Source organism: Emys orbicularis, chromosome 2, assembly GCF_028017835.1.
Source record: "Emys orbicularis isolate rEmyOrb1 chromosome 2, rEmyOrb1.hap1, whole genome shotgun sequence".
NCBI classification, from domain to species: Eukaryota; Metazoa; Chordata; order Testudines; family Emydidae; genus Emys; species Emys orbicularis.
This window is the reverse complement of record NC_088684.1, coordinates 284,695,778-284,710,424: the sequence shown is the minus strand read 5'-3', so window position 1 is coordinate 284,710,424 and position 14,647 is coordinate 284,695,778. Positions and strand designations below refer to the sequence as shown.

The 14,647-nt window shown below is 46.9% G+C and overlaps 1 protein-coding gene across 6 annotated transcripts in view; it reads left to right on the top strand.

The window, feature by feature from the left end:
* The window catches only part of LOC135873573 (sodium channel protein type 5 subunit alpha-like), a 262,049-nt gene that overhangs the window by 235,655 nt on the left and 11,747 nt on the right, over positions 1–14,647 (top strand). For all 6 annotated transcript variants that reach the window (XM_065398188.1, XM_065398186.1, XM_065398185.1 and 3 more), the window contains one exon: positions 1,067–1,348. In XM_065398188.1, the coding sequence (XP_065254260.1) occupies positions 1,067–1,348 (282 nt within the window). The remainder of the gene's footprint in view (positions 1–1,066; positions 1,349–14,647) is intronic.

Here is a 14,647-nt window from a genome sequence, read left to right as displayed (position 1 = left end):
AACATATATATATATATATAAGGTGGTTGTTATATTAGCCTTATATTTTGGCGTGCATGTTGATATTGCTGAATTTTTCCGGGGATTATAGAATGCATATTGTATATTCTATTTGCATTGGTTCAGATCTATATTGCAAGCATTGACTTTTGTTCCTATGCCAATTGTTTATAAGTACCTTAAGTGACTGGGTCCTTTCTTATACAATATTTGTATGTGTAGTTGTATATATGGGTTTGCACACTAATCCTGCCTGGAGCCGATGGGTCTCTGCAGAAAACAGAATTATACAGAGTTTGGTATAGTATCGAGTGGGATAATGTGAGTCAGATATATATTAAATCAGGGTGTGTTGGCTGTTTTAATGCTACACACTGTAGAGATAGGAGTAGTAAGGTAAGGGATTAAATTGTAACAGTAGATCCTCCATATTGGCGGTCAGATATCCTCCATAGCTGCCCTGCTCCAAGAATTTCAGTGACTCCACTTTCTCATAGTAATAATGGCTTCCAAACAATGGTATCTTTGACAGATGAGACACCACTGTATCAATTACTACTCAGATAATTGATACCTTTCATAGTTAGGGTTAAAATTTCATGTATTATGCAGGGGGCCTGAGTTCAGAAAGAGATTTAGATACTTTGCTGCTTAGAAAGAAGCTTCTCTTCCTTTCTCCTGGTCCCTTAACCATTGTGAGAATATTTTTTGTGCCCCGCTGACCTCTGATTATACGCTTAACACATCACTAAACATAGGGTCCAATATGAAGCAGGGAGAATCCTGAGAGGTACTGCTACCTTGCCCTGTTATGAACAACAATTGGTTGCTAACTGGTTGTATGGGTGAGATACTGATACATTATTTTTTAAGGTACAAAAAAGAAGTCTTAAGTGTTCTTAAATTTTTCAAAATAATGGGCCAGATCTTCAGCTAGTTTTAATCCAGTTTACATCAGCTGAGGTTTGGCCCAGTTACTTTAGTGTACAAAACAGCTTCTTAGGGATGTGTTCATGTGAAGGCCTGCAGTAATTGTATGTTTTTTCTTTTTTTTCACTTACTTAAGGTGGTTGTGAATGCCCTGTTAGGCGCCATCCCTTCCATCATGAACGTTCTGCTCGTCTGCCTCATTTTCTGGCTCATTTTTAGCATCATGGGAGTGAACCTGTTTGCAGGAAAGTTTGGAAAATGCATTAACAAGACAGCAGGAGATATGCCTTTAGACTCTAAAGTTATTAATAACATGAGCGAGTGCATACTCTATAACGTGACAGGCAATTTTTACTGGACAAAAGTTAAAGTCAACTTTGATAACGTTGGTGCTGGTTACCTGGCTCTTCTACAGGTGGTAAGTTCTATCAAAAACACTTTTTCTTGTTAGGTAGATATCCAGTGGTCCAGTCATGTGAGGTGCTGAGGGACGCCAGCTCTCACTAAAATCAGCACCTCCTAGGATCTGACTCCAAGTTAACACCTACACTTTTCCTTTTTACCTAGACTGCCAAACATATGCATTTTGAGTGGTGTAAATGATTAATGCTTTTGCTGATGAATCCATCTGATAAATATTTATTGTAGTTTCTGGTTTTAGGCTCAGATTAGAAGTTTCCAGGCAGGGCCGGCTCTAGGTTTTTTGCTGCCCCAAGCAAAAAAATTTTTGGCTACCCCCCACCCCAGCCCTGGGCTCTCCCCCTCCCCCCCCCCCCACCCGCACCCCCTGCCGCCCCAGCCCTGGGTCACTGGTAACTCGCTCCCAGGGTGGGTCATTCAGCAGGAATTTTGGATGTGCACAGAACACAGACAGGATTGGTTCCCATATGGTTACAGAACTGCAGTAAAGTGGAACAGTTTTCAGCTTGTGTGATTGGAGGATATCTGGATACATATTATAAGACTGTCCTACATAAATGAGGAAAAGTTGAGGTGCCTTTATTATTCTTTTGTTCCATTCTTTGTTTCTATGGGGAATTTGCCAGTGCACTATCACTGTCTTCCTTTTAAACAAATAAAACTAAAACTTAAAAAAAAAAAAAAGCAATGGCTGTTGAAAATAGCAATTCCAGTCCTAATAACCACTGGGAAGCATTTCTTGCTCAATTTATTCTACTTTTTCTACAGCAAGTTACAGTGGATCAGTATATTTGATTTGGGAGAAATGAAGTAACAGCTGCCCAAATTGAGCTTGAGCGCTCCTGAATTTTGAGGATGTTCAAATCTGGAAGGCAGGTGCTGGATTCCCTTTCTGAATATTAGCTAAATCTGGAAAAGAAAAGTCAATTTCTGCTTCCATGGCTCAGAAGTGTAAATCCTCCTACATGCCTGGTACTGTATCTAAAGCTGCCCAGTCTAGTAGAGCCTCCCCTCCCTTACTTTTCATTTTAAATTCTAGTGGGATCCATGTACCTCCCTTGCTAGGCTTCAGACAGAGAGGTGCACTGTCCATTTAGTCCACCCAATTCTTTCTTTGCGGGAGAGCCCAGGGCTGGGGCGGCAGGAGGTGCGGGTCGGGGGGGGAAGAGCCCAAGGCTGGGGCGGCAGGGGGTGCGGGTGGGGGCCAGAGCTGGGGCGGCAGGGGGTGCGGGTACGGGGGGAGGAAAGAGCCCAGGGCTGGGGTGGCAGGAGGTGCGGGTGGCGGGAGAGCCCAGGGCTGGGGTGGCAGGAGGTGCAGGTGCGGGGGGGGGGGGAAGAGCCCAGGGCTGGGGCGGCAGGGGGGGCGGGGGAAGAGCCCAGGGCTGGGGCGGCAGGGGGTGCGGGGGGGGGCCAGAGTTGGGGTGGTAGGGGGCGCGGGTGCGGGGGGAGGAAAGAGCCCAGGGCTGGGGTGGCAGGAGGTGCGGGTGGGGGGAGAGCCCAGGGCTGGGGCAGCAGGAGGTGCAGGTGCGGGGGGAGGAAGAGCCCAGGGCTGGGGCGGCAGGGGGTGCGGGGGAAGAGCCCAGGGCTGGGGCGGCAGGGGGTGCGGGTGGGGGCCAGAGTTGGGGTGGTAGGGGGCGCGGGTGCGGGGGGAGGAAAGAGCCCAGGGCTGGGGTGGCAGGAGGTGCGGGTGGGGGGAGAGCCCAGGGCTGGGGCAGCAGGAGGTGCAGGTGCGGGTGGGGGGAGAGCCCAGGGCTGGGGCGGCAGGGGGTGCGGGGGAAGAGCCCAGGGCTGGGGCGGCAGGGGGTGCGGGTGCAGGGGGGGGGAAAGAGCCCAGGGCTGGGGTGGCAGGAGGTGCGGGTGGGGGGAGAGCCCAGGGCTGGGGCAGCAGGAGGTGCAGGTGCGGGTGGGGGGAGAGCCCAGGGCTGGGGCGGCAGGGGGTGCGGGGGAAGAGCCCAGGGCTGGGGCGGCAGGGGGTGCGGGTGCGGGGGGGGGGGAAGAGCCCAGGGCTGGGGCGGCAGGGGAGTGCAGGTGGGGGGCCAGAGCTGGGGTGGCAGGGGGTGTGGGCGGGGGAGAGTCCAGGGCTGGGGCAACACAGGGGTGCGGGGGGAGCCCAGGGCTGGGGTGGGGGGCGGCAAAAAAACCTAAAGCTGGCTCTGTCCCTACCATTCACAGCAAGCTGCAGGTTTCAGTTCCATACTCCTTCCTCCTCCCTTTCCTGTTGCTAGTGGCTGAGGGAATGCTGGGAAATGTAGTTCTTTCCCTGCTCCAGAGCTGGCTCTATAGGCAGGGAGCTAACCAAGGAACTACAGCTCCCAGGGCTCCCTGTTGGTTCTCAGCTCCCATGCTGGATTCTTGCGCCCCTGCAAATGTGCCGCCCCAAGCAACTGCTTGCTTTGCTGGTGCCTAGAGCCGGCCCTGTTTCCAGGGGTATACTCCATGCACTTCTCTTTTAGAGTCATCCTGAAGGTGCTCAAACCCCAAAGGCGGATTTGAAACCATTTTGTTCTTCTTCCTGTTTGTAATCCAGAGCAAAATTGAGTCAGAGTTCCTACAATGAAAGCAGCACTGTGTGCAGGCATATGTGCCAGGATACAGTTCATTGGCTTTACTGAACCTGTGATGGATCACCAGTGTTCCGGTTAGACCTTAAGTGAAAAGGGCCTGATTCTCCTCTCATTTACACCCCTGTAAATTGGCAGTAACTCAGATGAAGTCAGTGCAGGTAATACTGGAGTAAAAGTAGTGTGAGGGAGGAATTCAGCTCAAAGTCATTTACTAAAATCCTCTGATCACCTAGTAAAGAAGTCCCAAAGTTGTCATCCAACGACCACAGGCGGTCTGCAGAGGACATGCTGTAGAGATCTGGCTGCTCACATGATGCTGGCTCCTCCTACTCCTCTCGTCCAGCTGCTAAATTTACTTAAAAGACAGCTAAATACCATGAAGGCCCAGATCCTCACCTGCTGTAAATCGGAATAGCTCCACTGAAGTGAGTAGAGCTTGGCCCTTTTATACCAGCTGAGAATCCTGCCTTTCATGTCTTCTGAATAATGCTTTTTCATGTAAACTCTTCCTGTAGTTGTATGAATGGGAGAGGAAGTGATCCATACAAAACGGGAGACAATCTCTATTAAAATGCAGTCAACACGGTGAAAAAGTTTGACTCCTCCTTGATATACTAGCATCCAGATATGTTCTGGAGTGATCATATCCGAGCTTCATCTACTAGTTCTTCTTCAAGTCGTGTCCCTATGTATGCTCCTCTTCAAGTGCGTATGCACCTCTTGAGCCTTTGATCGGAGATTTTCCGCTAGCAGCATCCTTCAGGCTGCGTATGCATCCTATAGATCCTCATGCCACACACCAAGGCTATAAAGGGCTGCTCTGCAAACCATCCTCAGTTCCTTCTCAACTACTTCAGCCTGAGACAGAGCCCTAGCATATCTGCTTTGAACGTGCCGTCGCTCACTTCTTGTTTATAGTTTACTACTATTTAGTATTAGATACAACAGTTGTTAGTAGATAAGTAGTGTGAGGATTAACTTTGTTCCTCTCCTTTCCTTCAGGGAGCCTTACTCTCTGGCAGGGCATGCCTGGCTCTCCAGGTTTCAAATGTTTCCTCTCTTGTCAGGAAGCTATTCTGGTTAGCGACAGCCACTCTAAGTGTGTCTGCTGTCTGGAAGAGTCACACATCTCCCAGAAGTGTAATGTCTGCCTGGCCCTTAAATCCAGGACAAGGAAGTACCGGGAGATCAAGCTGAGGCTGCTGATGATGGAGTGCTCCCTTTGACCCACTTCAGTCAGGTCAGGAGAAACTCCTCCCGCCCCCACCCTGGAAATCTGTCTCTGGGCAGATCCAGCACCCCTTTGACCTCAGCACATATCTTCCCATAAGAAAGGGAAGATTCTTGAGGCCTCAGTGAAGGCTCCCAAGAAGAGGAGCTTTGACTCCCTCCCATAAGGAGTATGCTCCCAAAAGACCTTAGTCCCCTGCTGTGTGCATGATATCAGAAGCCTCGATCTCTCCGCTTGGTACTGTAGAGGTGAAAGACTCTCGGAGATCCAAGGAGAAACATGGCTCTGACAGAGTCCTGGTACTGTCTACAAGGGACAAAGAGGGTAAGGATAAGCACTCCTCCAGACCAATACCATTGTGCACAGCTCCATCTTTGGTACCTCCCCAGTGAGGACCCTGGGTACTGTGCAAACTGAAGCATCAGACACTATCGGTGCCTACTTCGGTATGCTCTAAGAGTACCATCTCCTTCTGTTGTCAAGCACATTGGTACCAATCCTCCACTCGGTACCACAGGAATTTAGATACTCAAAAGACTTATCAGTGGCGGATGAACCAAAATCTCCACTTTTCATGGGTACTGAACACCTCTCAGTACCGAGCCGCCGATCTCCAGACTACCGTCACTCTCCAGTACTTCCAGACTTTCCACCTTGTTCTATTAGTACCCACCAGTTGGAGGATATTGAAGAGGAAGAGGGAGACCTCCATTCAGTCTCTTCCATCTCAGTGCAGTGTTCTACCCACCCATACAGGAACTGATTCTTTGACACGCATAGGGAAGATCCTCATGCATAACACTAAGGTGATGGGACCAACCATGGATGCTACCCCCTCTCCTTTATGGACTCCCCCAGTGGCTATATTGGGGTCCCTGGGCTGCGTACCAACAGCAGTTTGCCAAAACACCAACTCAGACACATTGGAAAGCTAGAGATATTTGATCCTCTTCTTGCCAACTGAGACCCCAACATGAGGAGACATTTCAGGAACAGGAAGATAAAGAAGCCACCTCTCAAACTCCTATCTCTTTATTGTCTCCAGATGAGACCATGATGCTTCCACCACCATCCATGGCCAATGATTTCCAGCAATTTCGAGACCTTATAAAGCAGGTAGCCAACATTCTTTAAATACCACTCAAAGATGTCAAGGATTCACAACACAAATTATTTGACATTTTACAACCAGCGACACCCACAAGAGTAGTATAATTCATTAATTAGGTGCTCTTGGACCCAGCAAAGATTGTTTGGCAAACACCCGCTACCATTCCACCAACTTGCAAATTGGCAGATAAAAAATATTATGTCCCCTCCAAGGACTCCAAAATTTTATTCTCCCCCATCCCCCTCCATGTAATTCTCTGGTGGTGGATGCAGTGAATGAGCAGCGTAAGCAACACTACTACATGTGTGCCCTGCATGACAATGACCAAAAGTGCTTAAGCCTCTTTGGACAGAAGTAATATTCATCTGCGACCCTGCAATTTGAGATCACAAACTATCAGGCAGTCATGGCTAAATATAATTTCACAAACTATGATAAATTTATGGCCCTTATTGATCATCTTCCACAGGAACAGAGGAAACAATTTCAGGCCATCATCATGGAGGGGCCAGTTATTAGTCAGGATGTCTCTTCAAGTGTCCTTGGATGATGCAGACACCACTGCCAGGTCCATTTTTATAGCGGTAGTTATGAACAGGGTGTCATGGCTTTAACTCCTGGAGTTCCAATGAGGTCTGAATCTCCCCTTTGATGTTTGAAAGTTGTTCTCAGAACCACAGATGAGTCTCTTCACACACTAAAAGACTCCAGGGTTATGTTAAGATCACCAGGTATATGTAACTCCTACAAAAAAAAATTTTGAATAGGTCAAAAACTGCCCAGAGATCTCATCCTGATCAGTTCTCTGGGTTTCACAGATCTACCAAACCCCCAGGAAGAGACATAAGTTCCAGAGAAAAGAGCTTCTCATCCTCCTCCTGCGAGTACCTAGTGATCATTGAAACAAGTTTTGATGGGTCAGTCAAGTGCCCGAATCCTCCCACACCTCTAGTTTAGCAGCTGCAACCCTTTGCCCACTTCCTCTCTTTCCCATTTCCAACATGCTAGGAGGTGGGTCACTACAGACAAGTGGGTCATAGAGGTCATAACATCAGGCTACTTTATCCACTTTACATCTCTCCCTCCCTCCCTTGCATTTTCCTTCCCCATCCCTCTTTAGGAATTCCTCTCACAAGCTTCTACTGAGACAAAAAATAGACTCCTTAATTTAGAAGTGAAAGAGCCAGTTCCAGCTCCTCACAAAGGAAAGGGGTTCTATTTGAGGGTGGAAACCGATTTGAGATCTAAGACTACTAAACAAATTTGAAAGTCTCAAAAGTTCAGGATGGTGACACTGGCAGCTATAATCCCTTGACTAGAGGCAGGAGAGTGGGTTTTGGACCTCAGTCTAAGAGACGCCTATTTCCATATGGCAATATACCCATCTCACAGAAAATACCAAAGCCTTACAGTCGACTAGAAACATTTTCAATAATGAATACATTCCTTCCACCGCTTCTCGACTCCAAGGGTGTTCTCAAAGGTCCTAGCAGTAATGTCTGCTTACCTTCTTTGGGAGGCAATTTTAGTCTTCCCGTACCTCAATGATTGGCTGCTCTAATGAAGCGGTACTGTCATCCGCTCAGACAGACCTTTCCCTTTTCTAAGAACTGGGTCTTCAGCTCGATGTAAGAAAATCCACATTAATCCGTGCACAGAGAATACAGTTCATAGGGGCATACTTGGATTCATTGACAGCCAGGACCTACCTTTCCACTGACAGATTCATAACTTTATCAAATCTAGTCAGAACCATTCAAGGGAGTCCTTGAACCTCAGTAAGGAACTGTCTACAGCCCCTGGGTCATATGGCAGCTTACACCTTCATGACCAATCACACCTCTGTTGCTTCCAAGGCTGGCTCAGAACAATCTGTTCACCAACCAGAGACAGTTTGGAGAAGCAAGTTGCAGTTCCCCTTCATGTAAAGGACTCCCTACACTGGTGGAAAGATCAACTGAATGTTGGTGCAGGCATTCCTTTTGTTTGCCCAACTCCAATAATAACCATGACAACAGGTGCATCCCTGCTGGGATGGAGAGCTCACCTCAAAATACTCACGGCTCAAGGCACATGGTCACCTCAGGAAATCATTCTCCTCCTCAACCTATTGGAACTCAGGGCAATCAAGAATGCTTGTCTCTATTTCCTACCCCTCATCAATGAGGATCATGATGAACAATGTGGTCTGCATGTTCTGTATGAATAGGCAAGGGGGAGCAAGATCCCCCTCCCTGTGCACCAAAGCAATAAAGTTGTGGAACAGCTGTATAGCCTCTCAGATCCACATTTCAGCCATCTACTTCCCAGGTGTTTAGAACACCACAGCCAATATTCTCAGCAGGCATGTCTCCCAGGATTATGAATAGGAACTGGAGTCTCATATTCTCCATGGTATATTCCTAAACTGGGGACTTTCAAAGATGGACTTATTTGCTAACTCCAGGAACAAGAAGTGTTTTCTGTTTTGCTCAAGAGGCGGTCTAGGCAATCACTCTTTTATCTTGGACAAAGGGACTCTTCTATGCATTTCCTCCAACACTGCTAATACTGAGAGTGATGAACAAGATCAGACAGGACAAAGCTAGGGTAATCCTTAAAATATCGATCTGGCGAAGACAAGGTTGGTATCCTTACCTGCTTCAACTGTGCGTCCCTCCAGTGACCAGAGCCGACTAAGGGGGATATGATAGAGGTCTATAAAATCATGACTGGAGTGGAAAAAGTAAATAAGGAAGTGTTATTTACGCCTCATAACACATGAACTAGGGGTCACAAAATGAAACTAATAGGCAGCAGGTTTAAAACAAACAAAAGGAAGTATTTTTTCACACAACACACGGTCAACCTGTGGAACTCCTTGCCAGAGGATGTTGTGAAGGCCAAGACTATAATAGGGTTCAAAAAAGAACTAGATAAGTTCATGGAGGCTAGGTCCATCAATGGCTATTAGCCTGGATGGGCAGGGAGGGTGTCCCTAGCCTCTGTTTGCCAGAAGCTGGGAATGAGCGACAGGGAATGGATCACTTGAGGATTAGCTGTTCTGTTCATTCCCTCTGGGGCATCTGGCATTGGCCACCGTCGGAAGACAGGATACTGGGCTAGATGGACCTTTGGTCTGACCCAGTATGGCCGTTCTTATGTTCTTATGCTTCCAATCAATCCTCATCTCCTTTTCCAAGATGCAAGTCATTTAATTCATCCCAAGCTAGGGATTCTCCACCTCAGGGTATGGTTCCACGATGGTTTGCAGGGTTAGAATCTACCTGCTCTGTCGAACTAAAAGTGTTACTGAACAGTAGAAAGGCGTCAACCTAAATTACTTACCTGCAGAATTAGAAAAGATTCAACCATTGGTGTCAACACCACCACTCATCTCTGAATCCTCATTGCTCTCAGCTATCCTAGATTACCTATTGGACCTAAAGAAATCAGGGTTATCGGTTAGCTCGATTCAGGTTCACTTGACTGCAATATCAGCTTTTCATCCTCCAGTAGAAGGATTTTCTGTATCTGTTCACCCTATGTCTTCAAGGTTTATTAAGTGTTTGAGGAATCTCTACCCCCAAGTTAGGGACCGCACTCTGACTTGGAACCTCAACCTGGTACTTAGATGTCTCACAAGACCACGATTAGAACCAATGGCAACCTCTTCCTTGCTTCACTTATCCATGAAGACAGCATTTTTAGTAGCGATCACATCGACCTGGAGAGTCAGAGACATTGGGGGATTGGTGGCAGACACTTTAACTGTTTTTTTCAAGGGCAAGATATCTTTATGCCCACACCCTAAATTCTTATCAAAGTTACTCTGGACTTTCTTCTTAACCAGTTCATTCCCCTACCAGTGTTTTTTCCAAAACCACATAAGTCTCAAACTCCTCCTCCCCCCCCCCAGAGGAAGGATAGCTAGGTTTAGCACCTTTGAACTGCCAAAAAAATGGCACCTCCCCACAACAAGGCAAGCCCACCGCAACCCCAACTCACAACCAGAAGGCAACTCTGCCATCCCTCCCACCTTCAACAATCACTTATAGTATCCAGAGAGATAACATAGATATTGATAATTATCAATACATATTTCTTTCTTACTTGACTTCCTTGTGACATTCAGGCTAGAATGCTTTGTCTTCCCTTCACTTCTCTGTCAGTGGTGACAACACCATCCCTTCCCAGGCACTCAGACTGGTAACCTGAGCGTCACCTTCAGCTCGTCCCTCCCACGAGAATGCACATCAGACTGATTTGCAACTTCTCCCTACATAACTTCTCCCCGTTGAAGGTTTCCTAAATGAGGTGGGTATTAAATGGATTTGAAGAAGGGGAAGGCATACACTTGGCATGGGGACATGGAAGGTGTTAAAAGGATCTGGCTGCTGTGACATCGGGGGTGACTTGAAGCTCAGAGTGGGAGAAGGAGACAAAAGTAGAACTATGTTTACAGGGAAGGCCAGAACATGGGAAGTTAGAGGACAAGTAGCAGAAGCGAGTAAAGATGTATGTCTATATGTAGAAGACTTGCACTTATCTCTAAGATGAAAAATAGCATCATTTAAAAGTAAGGGTCACCCCAGATATTTTTTCATCTTTATTGTAGATTAAGTGATTTAGCTTCACCTTCTCACTCCTACGCCTTCCCAGCACTTGAATTTGCTTTTCTGAAGGCAGTGCTTCTTCTCTGTAACTGACTAGAAGTTCTGGATGTCTATGTTGGGATAGCGCTCCTTTCTTCTTATTTGCTTGTCCCTATATATACATTCTCCTCTTGGTGTGCATATGCCCCATGCACTCAAGATTGGATCCTCAACAATTGCAAGTCTTTGACAAAGAAATCCATCAGTCAGCTGAACTTGCTGTTGCTGCCATCAGGGCCAGCTCCAGCTTTTTTGCCGCCCCAAGCAGTGAAGAAAAAAAAGAAAAACCCGATTGAGCTGCCGCCGAAGAGGAAGAGAGGGAGTGAAGGACCCGCCGCTGAAGTGCCACTGAAGACTGAAGCGGAGCGATGGAGTTGCCGCCTAATTGCCGCCCCAGACCCGGACGTGCTGCCCCTTTCTATTGGCCGCCCCAGGCACCTACTGCCTTCGCTGGTGCCTGGAGCCGGCCCTGGCTGCCATCGTGTCATCCTCAGCCAACAAAGCCGTGGTCCCATCTGCTCAACCACACGCTGACAGCTACAAATCCTTTCAAGACCTCCTTCATCAGATGGCATATACATTAGACATTCCAACTGAGGTAATGCAGGAGAAGTCCTATAAATTGTTAGATATCTTGCACACCTCTATGTCAGACAGTCTGGCTATGCCAGTATATGAGGTACTCTTAGACCTGTACAGTTTCTGTGGCAGATGCCTGCATCTATTCCTCCAACATGTTAAAAGGTAGACAGAAGGTACCAGGTTCCATTTTCCGGATCTGAGTATTTATACGCTCATCCCATACCTTGCTGCCCAAGAGAGGATGAGAAAGCAGAGCTCTAAGACAACACCTGGAGGAAAAGAGCCCAAATGCCTGGATGTCTCTGGAAGGAAGAGCTACACTTCTGCCAGCTGTGAGCATTGCCATTTCCCAGGCACTCCTTGCCATAGATGATTACATCAGTTGGCATAAGGTGTCAGACTTCACAGACAACTTACCACAGGATTCAAGGGAAGACTTAAGATCCTTAATTGCAGAGGGTCAGTTAAGAGCTTGGACCTCCTTACAGGCAGCAATTGATGCATCAGACAGAATAGCAAGGACAATGGCAACAGCAGTGATGACGAAATGGGTGTCATGTTTACGATCTTCAGGGAAGCATAGACTGCTATAAAGAATTTCCCTTTTGAGAGTTGTGACCTTCTCAGCCACAAGACAGATGATGCATTACACCCTTCAGTTTAAAGGTCTCCCAAGCTACTCTTAGATCCCTGGATGTATACACACGATAACCCAGAAGGAAACAAGTTATACATCCCTATCCTTGGCAGACTTCTTCCCCGTTGTATCCTCCCTATCACAGGCCATCAGAACGCCTTGGAAGAAACAAGGATTACACAGAAGATTACACTGCTTCTTCATCAGCACCAGTGAGACCAGTTCCTACCTTGAGACTGCCAGTTTGATGGTTTAGTGAGTCGAGAGCTGCACAGAACCACACCCAAAGGGTCTGTACCCATGACCTACCCCATTTGGGGACCGTTTTTTATTTTCAAGATGCCTGGACCAATATCACCTAGTACTGCTAGGTCCTGGAAGACCTCCAGGTTGGATATTCAATCCAGTTTCAAGCTCTCTCTACTCCTCATCCATCCTTCCTGTCCCTTTTCAATGACCCCTCTCATGAGAGACAAATGCAACAGGCGGTAGAGGCTCTGAGAGCAATAAAAGGTGCACCTCTTCAATACAGGAAGAAAAGGCTTTGTTCCCATTATTTTTTAATCTCCAAGATCCTATTCTGGATCTTCATTTGTCAAATCAAGTTCAGAATGGTAACCCTTGCCTCAATAATCCCACCCCTAGATCCACGGGACTGGATTGCAGCTCTCAAGCTCCAGGACATGTATTTACATATTTCACGTCACCTAGGACACAGGAAATAATTAAGAGTTATAATAGGGATTTCTTATTTCTAATACAAGATCCTTGGATTATCAACAAACCCCAGGGTTTTCTCAAAATGCCTTGAAATAGTAGCAGCTTATCTAAAATGGCAAAGAATACAATTATACCCTTGATGATTGGCTTGTTTGAGGGAGCTCACCTCAACAGATAACAGACTATGTTCATCACATCCTACAGCTCTTTTCCACTTTGGGACTCAAGATCAATGAACTAGAAGTTATCTGTAGTGCCCACCCAGAAAACAGAGTTTATGGCAGCACTTCTACGCTCCACAAGAGTAAGAGTATACTTACCTCAGCCAGATTTGAAGCCACTGAAGATCTCAACAAGTCAGTTGCCAAAACAACCTCATATAACAGTAAGAATGTGTCTGAAATTACAGAGCCAGACGTGTACCCAGAAGCCTCCTGCTACAAGACAGGCCCCAAAAAGAAACCAACAGAACTCCACTGGCCATCACCTACAGTCCTCAGCTTAAACCTCTCCAACGCATCATCAGTGATCTACAACCCATCCTGGACAATGATCCCTCACTTTCACAGACCTTGGGAGGCAGGCCAGTCCTCGCCCACAGACAACCCGCCAACCTTAAGCATATTCTCACCAGCAACCACGCACCGCACCATAACAACTCTAACTCAGGAACCAACCCATGCAACAAACCTCGATGCCAACTCTGCCCACATATCTACACCAGCAACACCATCACAGGACCTAACCAGATCAGCTACAACATCACCGGCTCATTCACCTGCACGTCCACCAATGTTATATATGCCATCATGTGCCAGCAATGCCCCTCTGCTATGTACATTGGCCAAACTGGACAGTCACTACGCAAAAGGATAAATGGACACAAGTCAGATATCAGGAATGGCAATATACAAAAACCTGTAGGAGAACACTTCAACCTCCCTGGCCACACAATAGCAGATGTAAAGGTAGCCATCTTACAGCAAAAAAAACTTCAGGACCAGACTCCAAAGAGAAACTGCTGAGCTCCAGTTCATTTGCAAATTTGACACCATCAGATCAGGATTAAACAAAGACTGTGAATGGCTATCCAACTACAGAAGCAGTTTCTCCTCCCTTGGTGTTCACACCTCAACTGCTAGCAGAGCACCTCACCCTCCCTGACTGAACTAACCTCGTTATCTCCATACTGATTTACACCTGCCTCTGGAGATTTCCATTACTTGCATCTGAAGAAGTGAGGTTCTTACCCACGAAAGCTTATGCTCCCAATACTTCTGTTATTCTTAAAGGTGCCACAGGACCCTCTGTTGCTTTTTACAGATTCAGACTAACACGGCTACCCCTCTGATATCTGAAATTATTAGGTCACATGGCCTTATGCACATTCATAACTCTATATGCCAGACTTTACCTTCATTTTATGCAAGGGTGGCTAAAATCTATTACCTTCTGAGCAAACATCATATAGATATTCCAGTCTATATTCCTCCACATGTCCTAAAGTCACTAAAGATTAATGATGAAGAATCCCATTCAGGTATGCAAGAGTGTTCCTTTTTTCTCCAAGACTGCCTTCAGAGACAATAGAGACTGATGCTTCCAGCCTTAGCCGGGGAGCACATCTAAATCAGCCTCAGGGTTTGTGGTCCCGAGAGGAGACTCGTTTTCACATTAATGTCTTAGAACTCACGTTTCATTTGACAGAACACCACAGCGATGTTCCATGTGAACAGGTCAGGAGGCGCGTGATCACCCCCTCTATGTTTGGAAGTGATCCAGCTGTGGAATTGGTGTATCCACCACCAGATCACCCCA